We start from the raw sequence: 15,060 nt of genomic DNA, 5'->3' as shown, positions 1-15,060 counted from the left end.
TGAAGCAGTGACGGACGACGGTTAAAAAAAAACCTACCTGGTACATGCGCATCAAAATTATTATTTATTTAATGACTTATTAGTATACAACGTGTAAAATGTCGGTAATTTTGCCACCCCATGCATCACTGTCGTAACTGTTGAAGTACGCAATAATGTTCCATCAGCAGCAGACAGTGCGTCGCCCGAATTAGATACCTATAAACTATCGTACCTTTATGTATGCGCCTTAAAATTATATGGCATTTCTGTCGGTTCGAAGAAAAATCGTCAAATGCCCTTGCTCAAGGACACACCCGTGATGAATAAACACATAATAGGTTTTATTTATTCTTATACGTTACACAGACATGTTGAGGACGCACAAAGAGGAGAAGGGCCTACCACTATATATAATTATTATAACCCGCAACAAAGGACCGTTGGTGAATGTTTATGACTTCGATGAGTATATTTTATATATATAAACGTGTATATATGTATGTATCATGTATATTATACATATATTTTGTACCTATATAAATATCTGAGTTTGTCAGTGAGCTCGTGCGTGCGTTTGTGTGCGCATGTATATATAATTCGCTTTGTTTTAGGGTGCCAAGGAATGAAAAAGGAGGGAAAAACAACAGTATTATCGAACACGTTGCATTCCAATGGTCTGGCGTGTTCCTTTTGTGCGAGAAGATAATCACACGATCCTCCATCTTATATATATATATATAGTCTTGCCCCCCTGAGGTGAGGGGGCACGGACACGTTGTTATTCAAATCTACTCGTAAATCAATATCACTCCCTCTATGTATAGGTATATATTTTATACCTATATATTGTAATATATATACGACCGTAGTCGGCCAAATAAAAAAAAAGTATTTGAAATTAACTATTATATTATTCTTCGTTTATTCTTCATCTTCTTTAGACTGCTTACAGTGATAATAAAAAAATATATATATATGCTTTTTATTATTATTATTGTATACGTATATTGTATGTGTATACGAAATACATAAATAGATTTATATGATGTATGTATTTTTATGCTACTATATTATGTGTATAATATATATAGTATGTATTATATATTTATATATTACTCCAGATTTGCGCACCTGTTGATTTACCTCTAGAAGAACATTAAAAATCATTACACAGAATCGATCGTATTGGCTGGGCACTATAAAACATCGGGACGTTACCGACTATAGTCACACTGCTGTATTATACAGGCCGTATATAATATTATATACGTGTACAGTATACATAATATACTACATAGTATTCAAAAAATGTTAATGAAAAAAAGTATTTATACCTACCAACATCATATTATATACCTTAATTATTATAGTGATGAGTCTGAAAAAAAAACACAATCCAAAGTTAACCGCATACACACGACTGATGGAATGTAAGGTTGGACATTTTGTATGATTATATTGTATTTCGTAGCTTGTGGTTATGAGGTATATCGTATATGACGTACACGTTGGTATTTATTTCGAATTGCTAGATGAACAAAACCAGTTCAAAATAGAGAACTTGATTTTGACGAGAGGAGAAATATCTCAAACATCTAAACAGAATATTATAGCAAAAATAAAATACTGTTTTCATTAACGCTTCTATGGAAACGTTTTCCATATTTGTTTGATTTAACGTTCGGAAATTTTATTAGCTTAAATGTAATGACCAAAATTCAACCCAACCGTATAATATAAAATAAAACTTTAAAAAACAACGTATAATTGAATAATTTCTTTTCGAAGTGCGTCTATAATCTAAATATATATAACATATATATGAATACGGCATACCTATGCATATATTATTATGCTAACGTTTTACGTTTATTTATGTATTTCATTATATTATTGAAATTTTAAACGATTGTCGTTTTATTTCAGCTTATATACACATTAAAATACATGTGATGTATTCTCGAGACAACGATAATCTTCTTATACGCACATTCATGGCTTGGAAAATGAGTGTTTGAAAACAATTATTAGCAATATATGTATATATTATCATCGTCCGTAATAATAACGGAGTTCTGCACCTATAGAATAATATTATTAGCATAATGTAGCCAAGTTTCAACTCCGCGTTGTTCACGATCAAAAGCTTTAGAAATTATATTTATATAAATATTACTTTGCATTCATAATATGTATTATAATATATAATATATAGCTGGCACATGCATGCATAAAAGGAACTCGTTTGCATTCATACGACATAAAAACTTTTTTTTTTATTAATAGAGCGATGAAGAAAGTCACCAACAAAAGCGAGCAATTGCTTCTAATAATCACACATGACAAATGGGAAAAACGGTTGTTCGGACGTCAAAATTCCGAGATATAGAAGGATATAGACACGGAGGACGATCGTATTAGTAGCGGACATGTATGTATACACATACGACACTATAAGAATCCCCAGGGGCGTGGGTGCGGTATCATGTATAGGACGTAAGTATATATAGTGTGTATAATGTACAACATGCTCGCCATAAATATATAATGCAAAGTATAGTACTATTATATTTGTTCGGCTGACCTTTCCGCCGAAAAGGACATTTATCCTTTTGTGTAATGGATCCCTCCCGTACCGGAAGCGCGGATCAAAAACGCAGTCGCCAACTGCACACACGTACATATTATATACAAACACACATAACATAATATAATGTACATATATATAATATAATATATAATAATAAATAAATGTGTACAACACGACCATGGCTCGTCCTTATACACAAAAAACCCATTGACCCTATCCGCAGGACCGGATGTTCCTTATCGCGCACGCCTATCCTAGAACCGCATTCCTTAAGACGACGCCGTGCTGGAAGAAATATATGTGCGCCCATCGGATGAACAACGAGGAAAAAAAACTTATTACATTTTTCGTTTTCTTTTTCTTCTTATTTATAAATATATATATATATATTATTGTTATTATTATTATTATTATTATTTAACGATATTTTTTCGTCTGCTTCCGTTCTACCAGATTTGGCCGGTAAATTAACCGGAACGGGGTTTTTCTTTCTCCCGATAAAATGGTTAACTAATAAGTATACATGTATAATACCTAGGTATATTTTATACGGATCAATGTATAATATTCGTAGTACGTCGTCGTCTTGCAGTATAGGTTGTAAATACGACGGGGCTGTACGTGTGTATATATAATATTATTATTACTACGCGGGAGCTCAGCTTTGTAGGCACATAAATAATATAATAGGTAAATATCAAATAAACAGTGACCGTATAGAGTCGACGCGAAAAAAAACGCACTGTGGTACCAATCTCGTGGGTAAATATAATTTCCGAGTTCTCTACATAATGATATTACAAAGAATTTATTATATTAGGTATTATTTTTTTAAAAATACATTCATATCTTTTTTTTTTGTCTGCGTGGTGCGTCCTCCAATGCTTTTATTCTTTTTTTTTTTCGGTTTTTTACACCCCCTCGGACGAAAACCAGTAGCTCTATACACGCACCGCATTATTATAGGACAAACGCGATGATACGGCGCCCGCCCCGCATCCCCATCGTCTTGTAGTCCCTCGGAATAATGATAATCATTGCGGCGCACAGTAGCTGTTGCGGTGGCGGCGACGGACAGTCGGCCGGTTCGGCGGGTGGTTCGTGTCCGCGTACCGAATGCATAATAGAGTATAATATAATATTAATATATATTTATAACGTGTACGTATATTACGCACGTTATAGGAGACCCGAGAGAAAATTCGTTTACCACTCGGACAGGAAGTGCGCGGACATATGTATATACTATCGCCGACGAAATCGGAACAAAAAAAAAAATTACCTGTCGAATTCACACCACCAGGAAGTTAACACTAGATATATAATACACTACGATGGTATATGATATATATATATATATATACATAGTTTATTATACACAGGTAACTGAAACATTGTGAAACTCGGCCGTTATAGTATATGTAAAATAATATATATATATATTATTATTATACATGTCGACTGTAATTGTCGCCATATAGGTGTAAAATTTCGTCTGGTCGATGACACGGCGAAATAATAATAAATGCCGCACATCGACAGTATTACAATTTATTTATAACGCCGCACACTCACAGGTGGTACGACGGTAGTACAATAATCATTATTATCATAATATGTGCAGCGTGTTGCACAACAACCCGCCGTTGACTCGACTGACGAAAAAGTTTCACACTAAGATGGAAATTTTAAAGCGTTTGCATGTTGGGTGAGAATTAAAATCTATTGAAATCATGCGTGTTAATGTGTGTAGGTGTATGTGTGTGTGTGTGTGTGTGTGTATGTGTGTTGAATATGTTGTATCGTTATAATAATATTACTGTTTTATTTGGTATACGTATTATAGATTATAATGATTATATTGTGACCGGCAACGAGTTTAACGGTTTTTGGATGTACAATATTGATTTGATCGGCCCACGTACAGCACCATGTTACACTATACATACGTTTTATGCGCGTGTTATATAAGTAGGTACATATTTGCAAAGTTTTTCAAGGAAATTCCACGCTAATGCCTTTTTATATTTTATACTCGTAGAATAATATAATATATAGGTACCCGCAACGGTGTATTTATATATTTTATATGTAGATGTGAAAGTCTATGTTCGAATTCCGTTTGCGATTCAGATAGAAATTTATAACTGCGGATGTATATATATTATATATATGTAAGATGTACTTAATAATATATCTCAAACCATATGGGTATGACGATGTCGGGTAAGTTGGATACGTAAAACTGGTATGCGTGCATTAACATTAAAATTATGGTATCTGTATCCAATTTAAAATGCGTTAAACAAATATTATTCGTATATAGGTATGCATATAATATATATTATTATTCTTATGACTACTTATTATTTTTAAATCGTCTGAAATGAAAATTATATTAATTATATAAATGTTTATTTTTTTCTAATATCGTCGTTTAAAAGTAATCAACAGACAGAACACAAAAAACATTTGGGAATACACTATTCGTATTAATACATATAACATAATTTCACTCTTTTGAAATTCTCATTTGATAATAATTGTATCAGATTAGAGTATTTTAATGGTCCTTAAGTTCTCTCTAATCATTAACGTCTATATAACTTAATCATATAGTGTTTTCTAAACATAATAATGTGTACACAACATGTGTCTAAGAAAATACGATAGACAAAATAAACATGGTAAATGAGTTTATACAAGAACTCGAAGTGCATGTTTAAAAAATAAATATCAATCATAATGTATAATTTAATAGTTAAGGTATGTTGTTTTAGTAATACTAAAGTATAAAGTCTTTACAAGTTTTTCTCAGTTACTCATAATATATTGCACAGGTAAGATGATAGATCGAAGAATGCGATGTAGTTTTATTTTTACTGTGTTTATAAAAAAATGTAACGATTTTATTCATACTGTGCTGAACGCTATATACAATACACAGTACAGTTATTATTTATTATGATATAAAGATTGTTGTTATATTTCTCGAGATGATTATTTTAATAAAAAATCAGTATTACCCAATCGGGAAACTATTTATATGGACGAGAAATCACATTTACATTAATTTTAATACATTAAAACGTCTTTCGGAGTTCTGTTAAAATATTTTAAAAATTTTATGTTTTTATTATAATTTAAAATGAGAAATTAAATACCCGTAAACGCAGTCTTTATAGTTCTGAATTTCTGATGGATTTATATATAAATGACAGCAGACCGAACGACCACTGAAAAACAGTATAATAGGGTTGTCGTCTATAAACAGTATGATAAACATATTATATAGTTATATTATTTTATGAAAACGCGAATGCATTTTGAATAACTCAAAATTTATGTATCTAACTATATCTAAGTAACTTATGCTGTATAAGCTTAAATATTTAATAATTTAGTTATAATAAAATCTTGTGCGGTAAATAAATAACACACGAATAATTTCCGAAAAGGTTTGAAAAAATTACTTTGCGGGTAATAATAAAATAATTATTTTTTTACAAATCGCATATTATCTAAACAATGATTGATGCTGGTTTTAGAATGTAAACAGCGTTACAGACCATATTATTATACTAGTTATCTTGTCATTTGTAATATTGTACGATGACGAGATTGCCAACATAAGGGACGATAATATATGAGACGCCCGGCGCCTTATTATTAACGGTAATTCAATTACGTTTACGAATTAAAAAAATATTAAAAAATTCCATCTCACTTCGCCACTATCATTCATTAACGTCTAATGACGAGGCCGTGATCACGAGTCACGATCAAATAATATAACGACGGGGCGACGACGACGACGATGCGTATAGTGCAACGGTCAAATAATACATTACCTACACCGCTGCTTATGAATGACGCGTACATTGTTTTAAAGGCGATTTTCATAATTGATCACTGTAGCAGTTTGAAACTATGTGGTACTGTAGAGTATCTGTACAGCTGCAGTATACTGCCATTTAATTCATAACCTAAATCGTATATATCGAAAGTTGCTTAACAACATATCAATGAACGCAGTGCTCATCCATGCACATATAATACCCATCATCATCGCATATAGTGTTATCCTAAACATCAATAATTTAGTCATATTATATTATACACAACGCTTCCTCATCTTGACCGATGTTTGTTGACAACTTTGAAACAAAGTATATGTGTATATATAATACATATGCATATATACGTGTGTGTATGTGTGACGGATTAGCGAGTGATTGACCATTTACTCAACATTCGTGTGGAATAAAACATAGTTTATTCGCCCTGCAAATAGAACTATGGTTCGCAGAGTAGGTAAAATTTGATAATATTCTTGACGCCCTCGTCGTAATCGATCCATAAAAATATTAGTAATATGATATTAATAGGGTATGCTTAGCAGTTAGTGAACTAATTTTTGAAACATTAAAATGATCGATATACCTTTATACGTTCTATATTATACTTCTAACCTATTCATGACAGTAATACAAATACAAATTTAATGCACATATACGATGTGTTATAATTTTACAATATAGTAACGGGTCAGACGTTCGAGAGCAATACCCTACCACCCATCGTCGACGGATCGTCGGGAGGTAAATTCTAAAAAGGTATTATATTATTATACGTATAGGCCAACGGCCGCTTAATTCATATACGCATATGTCGTATATATAGCGTCTCCTGCACACGTCATTTATATTTAATATGCATTGGATATGTGTATAAGCGCGCAAGAGTTCTTCGACAGTCAGCACATACAAATATATTATATATATGATGTGTGCATTATATAATAACCACCGGGTGGTGGTAATAAAATATGAATTTATCTGCAATATTTATGAAACAACTGCTATACTCAAATATGTAGAATATATAAAATTAATACTTAATCATATTTATATAATTTGTATGAATTTAATTCATTCCCAAAAAACATTAGATTGTTCTAAAATATCTCGTTTTACTGTAGGTAATAAATTGATTATAAGTACTGTTGTATTAGGCTTTTAATACGTGTTAAGTATGCAGTGTTCTAATTAAAATATCAACGTATTACCATGTTTTATTATACTTCATTAATTTATTACAAGGACATTAAAACCTCAATAATTTACTTAGAAGGGGGTGGCGAAAAACATATTGTTTTTTATATTTATTATTATTTTTATTGTTTCTTACAACCTATCACACGTTAATAATAATATTTTATTGCATAGGTCGTAGCCGGAACCAACCGCGATTTGAGGTGATGTATATAAGACGCAAATTTATGATATGAAAATAATAACGAACACGCGCGATACTCGCGCGTTAATGTAGCCACCGCCGAGCGGCCGATCGCTTTCGGTCGCTCGCGCACGTTGCCGCCGGGAAATATAAAATAATATTCCGACGAAATTCGCATTCGTTATGCGAAGAGGTCCCGGGGGAATCCTCGACGAGATCACGATGATGGTGATAATATTAATATTATATTATATTAATGTTACATACGTTATATATTATCTTATATACAAGTATAGGTACGCTAAGACACTCTACACATACGCACACACACACACCCGCGCGCGCGCGATCCGGTCAAACCAGCTTCCTATTCAAAATGCCTACCACCAATCTGGTTTACATCGTGTATATGTTGTGTGTGTGTAGATATATATATATATATACATTTGTAGATACGCACAATAATAATAATAATAATAATAATAATAATAGAAAGAAAAAAACATACACACATGATGTAGTATACGTATCGGTCTATACAATCTCTGCAGCTCTGGCTGTTTGTGCGCATATATATTATATACATATATACATATTATGGTGGCGCCTGTCCGCGACAAAGTTATAAAGGCGCCTAGTTGACCGCGACTGCGGCCCGCGGGTCTTAGCACGAACACACACACACACTGCACGATCGCTATATTATAGCGCGCTACTGCAGCCACACCAGTGGTGCTTAAAATATTAACGAGACGACTTATAATATAATATTATGATTGTACCGATTTTAATGATAATAATAATATGATATATAAATATTACCAATACGAGTATGTAATTTGAAAGGGTTTTCGTTTAAAATATGGCAGGTAAAAAGTGTGAAAAAAAATTCAAAAATATTTACCCCTGTCTGGTAGAGGACTCTGACTGCGGACGCTTCGTGTCTGAACCTCCTGGGCTGTGGTTGTTGCTGAGGCTGTTGTTGGTCAACCAAAGCTGGTTGCACGGTCGTCGGCCGCCGGTCGTCGTGGCCGTTATTGTTGTTGTGGTCGATGTCGTTGTTGTTGTTGTTGACGTTGTTAGTCGTCAACTCCACGAACTCCGACGCCTCTGCCGTCGCCGCCGCCGACGCCACTGCAGCCGCAGCCAACGTCAACGCAGCCGTCACGTAAAACATCACGGTTACCGCACGCGGTCCGACCATCACGCATCACCGGCCCCCAAAAAAAGATTTTCACGCGAACTCAAACGACCGGGAAACGTCCGTCGGCGAAGAACACTTGTCGTGCGCGCGTGTTCGTGTACTGTATATTATAATATAATATTATTATCACAGTTTTTTTTTTCACTCAAATCGTTTGCATATTATTTCGAACGCGATGACAGATGTTAAGAATATTTTAATCCGATCGAGCCGTGTCGGTAAAATGCGCGAAAAAAATTACAGATTTATTAAAATATGTAATTCAAATGTTGTTGAATTCGCGTTAACGCACACGACGTCGCAAAAAATATCTAAAAAACGATAATGTGTATAATAAACTATGAAAAATATTATGTTATGAGTACGTGTGCGTAGAAAAGATCGACGACGCCGAGCAGTTGACTCGTGTGTGTGGTGTGACAACAAAGCGCGTGTGTGACCGTTGACGATCGCGGTCGGTGTGTCTGTGTGTGTGTCGTCGTCGTCTACTGCTGCTGCTGCAGTTGCCGCGCGCGTTTTCCCCATTCAAGAAACCCAAGCGCTCGCGAGCGCGTGTAGCGGCGCGCGCGCGCGCTAGAACCCGCGTGTATATATGTGTGTGTGTGTGTGTGTGTGTGTGTGAGTGTGTGTACGCGTGTATACGTGTGTGCGGGTATGTATGTATGGAGTGGAGAGGCCTTCGACACGCACGCACTGCCGCCGATCCGGATGGAGTATAGTAGTAGGGATGTTTTTATGAATGAACGGGCCGCCGCCGGACGGACGATCGCGTGGTGCGGCAGCGGTGGTGGCGGTGGGGCGGTGCGCTTTGCGGGTCCTGTGCGGGCGGGGGAAAGACGGTACGAGCGACGGGTGAATGAGGCGGTGGCGGCGGCCGACGACGACGACGTCGACTACGAAGGATGGGCGGATGAACGGCGCGGGTCGGTTGACGGCGCGGGTCGGTTGACGGCGCGCACCTGGTCCTCGAGTCCAGACTCCGACCACATCCTGCCCGGTCCACTAATTACCGGCGAGGTCGCACTGTTCGCCCGCCGCCGCTCCTCGCGCGCGCGCATTCGTCGATGCTGCGGCGGTGGCGGCGGTGGAGGAGGAGCGGGCAGCAGGAGCACCAAGCTGCAGAAGCAACAGCATGAGGTGGCGGCGGCGGCGGTGTGTTTTATATACAGGTGCGGCGGTCCACCTTCGTCGTTGACCGCCGGCAACCGCACGCCTAAACCGAAACGGAACTCCGGTTACTACGCATAAAATCCATTACTTGCTGTGAGATTATACAACATTAGGTCGTCGTCGTCGTCGTCGTCGTTGTTGTTGTTGTTGTTGTTTTATTATTTTTTCTTCTCGTCCTCGTTGCCTTCTCGTTTTACGCCCCTTCCAAACATGCACCACCGCCGCGACATTGACATGTACGCGTATTATAGATGTATAATATCGTTATACGTCGAGATTTCTCCCCTCTGCTCCCCTCTCACCAAATACCAGACCCTCTCGTACAGTCATGCCTACCAAACCTATCGCGCGACACACCCCGTCCCACCACCCCCGTGCAGTCCAGATCGGTCCAGCACAATCCACCCGGTCAACCGTCCACCGTGTAACATGTACAAAAATGAAATCCTACACCCGAGTGTGACCGAAATGAAATTATATGCTGTCACCGAGTGCGCGCACACACACATTCACCACAATATCATGACTTTGTCGTCTCCCCGCGAGACGTGTATATAGTTCACGCGGGTTTAAGTTTCGATGTAGTTATTATTATTATTATTATTATTATTTCCACACTGGACGAGGCACGGTACACGCACACACACACGCGCGCGCACACGCACCGTATAATGTCTCTTGACTCCGACACGCACCGACGGCGATGCCGACGACCTGTTGGACGTCGTGATTTGTTTATGTGTATGTGTGTGTGTGTGTGTGTGTGTAGAAGGATTATGTCGTTCCCCGAATCGACACCTCTTTTCGAATGCCTATTTATTATTACTACATTGGTGGGTTGTAATAAAATATATAGGTATACCTAAATGGCTAAATACGAATAATATCGGTGCAGTAACGATTACATGAAAGACGGGTTTGGAAAGATTTATTATTGATACCATCTCGAAAATAGGCTGATGATTGTACTTTATTTATTCATCTCATGGTCGCAATAATAACGTAGATTATTAGAAAACACTATGACAAAAATAAAGATATATATATAATATAAAAGATAAATTGATAAAACATTAAATATATGTAAAATATATATGTTATATCTAAAATATGTAAAATGATTGATTGGTAATGTCGGGATTGTTTTAGTGTAAAACAGCTGTCTGAGTATCATGTCTTCATGCAGTCGCATTGTGGTATCTATCTAAGTCTCCGCTCATATAGCACGCCTATTTAAGGTTTACCATTTCTTCCGAGGTAATAGTTGGAATTCTGGTACTCCTTCTTTATAGGTCATTCAACGATTTTTCCTGGTTGTTTAGTCCCTATTTATAGTTAAGGTCAAAGTTTCCCTTTGTTATTTGTTTTTTGTGCTAGCAACCGATGAAGATTTTTTTAGTCTAGGAATTGGGATTATTATGCATATACTTGATGAAATTGTAAATGATCTTATAAAAAACGTGCGATTTATGCGAAACAGCTATGTAACGCCACGGTGGAATATAGAAAAAGAGATAAATCTCTAAAATTGTTCGCACTCGTGAAACGTCGTGGACTATAGCACAGGCAAAGGATGAAAGTCAAATTTGCTATAAAAGTCACAGCTAAAGACGAAGGATTGAGATTTACGTACACAACATAAAAATTCGGAGTCAAGCAACCAAATATATACATGACGGTGGACTCGTCAAATCTTATTGGTTCATTAATCGTTTGAGCATCCTTGCAGCGCTATGGCTTTTCAAACAATTTTTTAGTGGCTCAACAGTAATCAATAAGAAGGAACATTGCATTTTGTTAAAAAATATTTTTATATGTATAGGGTGATTTTTTTATCGAAGAAAACTCATTATTTAAAAAAGTATTGAATTTTTTCAAAATATTTTTTTTACATTGTTTCAAGTTGTTAAAAAACAAACGTTTTTATTAAAAAATTATATTTTAAAATATTTTTTATCCTTATCATTTTTTAAGTTTTTTACTTTTTTGAATGATAACAGAGTTTTAATTTTATATTCCAAAGCAGAATATTTTTCTAAGTATTTTGATTCATAAAAATCGAATTTAGGACGAGTAGTTTATGAGTTATAAGTATTTAAAGTTTAGACAAGCGGAGTAGTGGACAAACATTTTGCGGGGTAACCCCATACCACTCCACTCTGCCAATACATTATTTCGTAAAAACCTTCTTCTGGCAAGTATAAACAACTTAAAAAAAACTTGAGCCAAATCGACACAGCTGTTCTCAATTGATGAATTACTATACATTTTTTACACCATTATTATATAATATATATATTATATATATAACGATTATAATGTTATATTATATTTTGAAAGAAACGTTCTTCGTGTTTGTAGTTTATTTTTTAATTTTGTTTATATCTTCATAATCAAATAAATTATGATAAAATTATCAAATAAATAAATAATCAAAATGCCATGCATAATTCAGTAAGTAACTATATTTTACCTACTGTATTCAGTAGGTAACATTATTTATAACAGTGAAAAACTATTACAATTTATTCATAGACCCTTTAATGAATTTTGGAAACAAATTAAAGAATAACGATATTATATAACTTTTAACGTTTTGTTTATTGTATTTTACACATTTTTTTTTTAATATTTTAAAATTTATGATGTTGGCTAAATACTGTATTCAATATTTTACGATGCACATCATAGTTTATTCTTGAAGCCTATAGGATAAATATAAAAATATTTACTTTCTATATATGTAATATGTATGTTATAAATGTGACAATTACTTCATCAGTATCATTCGTTTTGGTAGGAAATTTATCTTGAAGCTTAAGCATTCACTTTCCCATATAAAAGTCCTAAATACGCGATCAACAATTTAATAAAAAATGTAAAATTCTTAATATTAGGATATCTATACATTTGCTAATTTTTTTCCGTAAGTCAAAATTGATATTTGGTTTGTTACCATACCTATATGTTCACGGTTTGGTTCATTTTCAATTTAATAGATTATTTTTTTTTTTTTTTGCATATTTTGATGTATGCATATAAATATATAATATTGCATGTTAATTAGTTATTAAGAGTTTTTTGGAAAACCATTTCAAATCGGATTTATTTAATTTATTTATTAATGAATGTCCGTAATATTACTGTTTTATATAGTATATACCGGACTTATGTAAATAAACTAACTGACGTAGTGATTGATTGTCAATTTGATTTAATCCAAAAAACATTTTCATACCTCTAATAATAATATACCAAGCCGTTTTTCGATGCAGTATTTGAGTTATTTATAATCACTGTGCATAGAGTCGCATAACTGTATATTGTTATAACATAATATTATACCTAACGAATACGAAATATTATTACTGCGCAGTGGTCCATGGGCCGGAATAAACGAAACTTTTTTCCAAGCATAGAGGATTAATTATCATCATGGAGAGATCCCTTAGTTCGATCATAATTATTACGGTCCGTATTAATCTGTCATATTTGTCATAGTGCGTAAATGTAAAATATAATAATATAATATACTATTTTAGTGTACACATTTTGGAGGTGTTTACTGGTAGAAAAACGGTTTCAAATTTATTATGCTGTATACCTTTGCTAAAGTGTCACTAATGGGTGGCTTCTTTAATCACGTCTTTCTGGCCTGTTGTGTTATTTTTCTCGCATATGCTTATTGCGCTAAATTGTACAGATTGCATATTACATGATAAAAATAAAAAAATAATAAAAACTATGCTGTACCTAAGCGGCTAAGCCTGTAAATCATATTATTACATTTAATACGCACTGCAGCTAATACCTATCTATATCATTCAGCGTGGTATGGGTCGTACGTATTTATAATTTATATATATTATGATTTCTAATTGCACATATTCATTACTATCGTTATATCTACCTGTACCGACTTGATTAATTGCTTTTACTATTATACATACTAATAATTAACTATGAATAACATAACTTGTATGTGCACAGAGCAGCGATTAACCGGACGATCGGATCCACTGCAGCTGTTATAATAATATGTCCTTACTGTCTTGTATATAGTTTATAGTATATACATATAGTGCGTAGATTACAAAATGTAAATATTGTACACTAGCTGTCCCTGTACGGGCCATAGATTTATATTTTTATAAATATGTTTGTAAAAAATGTATATGTCATATTTTTATTCTATAATTATTAGAGTAATACAACATGTTAGTAACCAATGATGGTAACTATTTATTTTTTATTAACATTTGATTTTATCGTAAGCTGAAAAAAACATGCATAAGATACTCTTTAGTAACCTATAAGAGTTGAATAAAATAAGCTATTAACCCCCTCCAAGTCTCAAAGATTATCTATTAATATAACTTAAATTGAAAACGGTCTAGTGACCAGCAATTTTGGAATCCAATAATTCGGACGAACCAAAATCTATTTTAAGCCATGTAATCCGACTTGGTCCGTGAAAAAATAAAAATAAAAATATAAAATCTGGATCCACCTATAGCCTATAGGTTGATCTCGGTTTTAGTATACCTCAGTTCCCAGACAAAATTGCAGGTTCGATGGTTCGAACTAATTCGACCAAAATCAACAGTTCACCTATGATTATTTGGTATAGATCTAACGGTTTTCAAACTTACTCTCTAAACTTTTCCGATATCTCCGAGAAAAATTTGAAATTTTCTAAAGATTCTATTGTTATACACGTGGTACGTAAGGGACAACAGCGTGTAAAACATTATATTCGCATAAGCCTTATATATTAGTTCTCACTAATATATTTTATGACCGTTTCATACGTCCAATAATTATTATTAGATATTACACGTTTGTTTAGTTTTAAATCGAGATTATTTTTTAAATG

The 15,060-nt window shown here is 34.3% G+C and overlaps 1 protein-coding gene across 1 annotated transcript in view; it reads right to left on the bottom strand.

Moving 5' to 3' along the window:
- Positions 1-9,507, bottom strand: part of aos (protein argos) — a 28,094-nt gene extending 18,587 nt beyond the window's left edge. Inside the window, exon 1 of the mRNA XM_015509839.2 lies at positions 8,715-9,507. Within this exon, the coding sequence (XP_015365325.2) occupies positions 8,715-9,014 (300 nt within the window). The 5' untranslated portion in view covers positions 9,015-9,507. The remainder of the gene's footprint in view (positions 1-8,714) is intronic.
- Between the last annotated feature and the right edge of the window lie 5,553 nt (positions 9,508-15,060).

This window comes from Diuraphis noxia, unplaced genomic scaffold (genome assembly GCF_037042655.1).
Source record: "Diuraphis noxia isolate RWA-SAM2 unplaced genomic scaffold, SU_Dnox_SAM2 contig0004, whole genome shotgun sequence".
NCBI classification, from domain to species: domain Eukaryota; kingdom Metazoa; phylum Arthropoda; class Insecta; order Hemiptera; family Aphididae; genus Diuraphis; species Diuraphis noxia.
This window is presented reverse-complemented; position numbering and strand designations above follow the sequence as displayed.